The sequence below is a fragment of the Lucilia sericata genome, unplaced genomic scaffold (assembly GCF_015586225.1).
Source record: "Lucilia sericata isolate MDLA Ls3-8-SP2 unplaced genomic scaffold, ASM1558622v1 Contig001285F_arrow, whole genome shotgun sequence".
NCBI classification, from domain to species: Eukaryota; Metazoa; Arthropoda; class Insecta; order Diptera; family Calliphoridae; genus Lucilia; species Lucilia sericata.
Window position 1 is genome coordinate 125,475 of NW_023995235.1, and position 3,081 is coordinate 128,555.

The 3,081-nt window shown below is 31.4% G+C and overlaps 1 protein-coding gene across 1 annotated transcript; it reads right to left on the bottom strand.

Moving 5' to 3' along the window:
• Nucleotides 1-1,467: 1,467 nt before the first annotated feature.
• LOC119610827 lies at nucleotides 1,468-2,289 on the bottom strand. Its single transcript, XM_037966212.1, has 4 exons — nucleotides 2,206-2,289; nucleotides 1,942-2,136; nucleotides 1,726-1,890; nucleotides 1,468-1,671 (listed from the first exon to the last, which is right to left on the bottom strand). Exons 1-4 carry the CDS (start codon nucleotides 2,245-2,247, stop codon nucleotides 1,516-1,518), a joined length of 558 nt encoding a protein of 185 aa, XP_037822140.1. The 5' UTR covers nucleotides 2,248-2,289; the 3' UTR covers nucleotides 1,468-1,515.
• Nucleotides 2,290-3,081: the final 792 nt, after the last annotated feature.

Sequence of the window (3,081 nt, forward strand, 5' to 3'; positions counted from 1 at the left end):
CTGAACTAGAACTGAACTAGAACTGAACTAGAACTGAACTAGAACTGAACTAGAACTGAACTAGAACTGAACTAGAACTGAACTAGAACTGAACTAGAACTGAACTAGAACTGAACTAGAACTGAACTAGAACTGAACTAGAACTGAACTAGAACTGAACTAGAACTGAACTAGAACTGAACTAGAACTGAACTAGAACTGAACTAGAAGAACTAGAACTGAACTAGAACTGAACTAGAACTGAACTAGAACTGAACTAGAACTGAACTAGAACTGAACTAGAACTGAACTAGAACTGAACTAGAACTGAACTAGAACTGAACTAGAACTGAACTAGAACTGAACTAGAACTGAACTAGAACTGAACTAGAACTTAACTAGAACTGAACTAGAACTGAACTAGAAACTAAACTAGAAATAAACTAGAAATGAACTAGAAATGAACTAGAACTGAACTAGAACTGAACTAGAACTGAACTAGAAATGAACTAGAAATGAACTAGAAATGAACTAGAACTGAACTAGAACTGAACTAGAACTGAACTAGAACTGAACTAGAACTGAACTAGAACTGAACTAGAACTGATTTAGAACCGAACTAGAATTGAACTAGAACTGAACCAGAACTGAACTAGAACTGATTAATTAAGCTTGTTTTCATAATCGTGATTTCATCTCTTACTTACCTGACTTTGGATTTATGTCAATGTATGTATATATATTTTTGCAAAAATTGTATTTAAACTTTATGTGTACTTCTTAACCATATAGAAAAACCTTAAAAATAATGAATACAAAAAAATTATTAATAAAGAAATGAATAAACCATAGTACGTGCTAGAAATTCTTAATTCGCAAACTCGTATTCTTTTGACTTTAGGTGTCTGTCTGACGTTCGTTTTGATGGCAGTGTGTTTTAAACCTTTTATAGGATTTGCGCGAGAAAAAACAACAATCTGACTAAGTACAAAATGATATTGTCATTAAAATATATTTTCAGTAGATCTTTTTGTTTACTTGTATATTTGTTTTAGATTTGGCGTTTTATTTCGCTCTTTTAGTTTTATTATTAAATAATTGAGTGAAAAATTGAAATTTTAACGCCCGCGTTAATTTACGTTAATAATTGTGATTCGCATAGTACTCGCCTAGTATGTTTTACTGGATGCTGTCAGGAATAATCCCATCTAGAAACAAGAATCTTTAGTTAAAGCAAGTCAAAACTGCTGTATGAGTTTTTTTTACTAGATCTTGTTTTAAAGACAACTTGAAGAAAAACAAAAAAAATAATAAAAAATGACCGTGATGAAGGTAAACAACTTTTAAGGTGTTCGTTCATATCTGGAACGATTCACAAAAGTTGTCAAAACTATTTGGAATGAAGTTATATCCAAAATGCGATTTTTGCAATGGGCAAAAATATGCGTATGGGAAATCTGGATTAGAAATTTCATTAAAGAAGCGATATATTGTTTACAAAACTTATTTATTATAAAAATTACTTTTTGCCAACCATTAAACCCGATATACACTAAAATAACCATCTACGCAAAAAAACATATTTAAATTGTTTTTATTGCCCGCCTCCAAATGAGCCCAATAATCACCTTCCAATGAACCAGAAGCCATTTCAAAAGATTGATCCATAGTAACATTGATGGAAAATATTTGCTGAAAAAAATTTATCAAAATTTTGTAGGTGGATGCATTTCTAATGACACATACCCCTTTTCTTAACGGACATTTACGTTGTTCTGCAGGCAGTTCCTTAAGAAAGGTGGACCACACTTCGGAAGGATTAAAAAAGCTGCTACAAAAGTCCTCACGTCGAATGCTGTAAAGTGTTTTTTGCCAACTGCCACGATTAAATTTAAAAAATTCCATGTTGGCCTTAAAAAATATTTAATTTTATTTAATTTTTTTAAATTAATTCAGTCTTACCGGATATTTTTGTGATGGATCGAAATCATAAATGAGTACAACATCTCCGGCGATGTAAGTAGCAGAATCTGATAGAAATGTTATATTTTCCGGCCTTCTTAAAACTATGTCTAGGGAATTATTCGGATAATTTGGACATGGCAAAAAGTATTCATCGCGGAATTGAACTTCATATTTGTAAGGTAAAGTTGTGCCCTTGAAAGGAAGAAAAAAACAAATAACTGATTAAATCTATCCATTAAATTTACTTATTGATTTATATACCACACGGACTAAAAATGCTAACGTTATTAATTTGTAAATCATTTGTATTAACTACTTCCTGATTTAGTTTAAATTGTAATGTTTCAAATATTGCTTTGTTATCCAAGTTTTATATTAAGTTTGATATCTAATTACACAGATTTTGCATGTCTGCTTTAGATATTTATTTACATCTACAGACAGTGTTAACATTTCATCAATAATTACTTTTTTTACATAATCCAAAAATTTTGAAGGTTTAAATAAATATTCATAACTTAAAAATTATAATAACATATCTAGTTCAGTTTTAGTTCAGTTCTAGTTCAGTTCTAGTTCAGTTCTAGTTCAGTTATAGTTCAGTTCTAGTTCAGTTCTAGCTCAGTTCTAGTTCAGTTCTAGTTCAGTTCTAGTTCAGTTCTAGTTCAGTTCTAGTTCAGTTCTAGTTCAGTTCTAGTTCAGTTCTAGTTCAGTTCTAGTTCAGTTCTAGTTCAGTTCTAGTTCAGTTCTAGTTCAGTTCTAGTTCAGTTCTAGTTCAGTTCTAGTTCAGTTCTAGTTCAGTTTCTAGTTCAGTTCTAGTTCAGTTCTAGTTCAGTTCTAGTTCAGTTCTAGTTCAGTTCTAGTTCAGTTCTAGTTCAGTTCTAGTTCAGTTCTAGTTCAGTTCTAGTTCAGTTCTAGTTCAGTTCTAGTTCAGTTCTAGTTCAGTTCTAGTTCAGTTCTAGTCAGTTCTAGTTCAGTTCTAGTTCAGTTCTAGTTCAGTTCTAGTTCAGTTCTAGTTCAGTTCTAGTTCAGTTCTAGTTCAGTTCTAGTTCAGTCTAGTTCAGTTCTAGTTCAGTTCTAGTTCAGTTCTAGTTCAGTTCTAGTTCAGTTCTAGTTCAGTTCTAGTTCAGTTCTAGT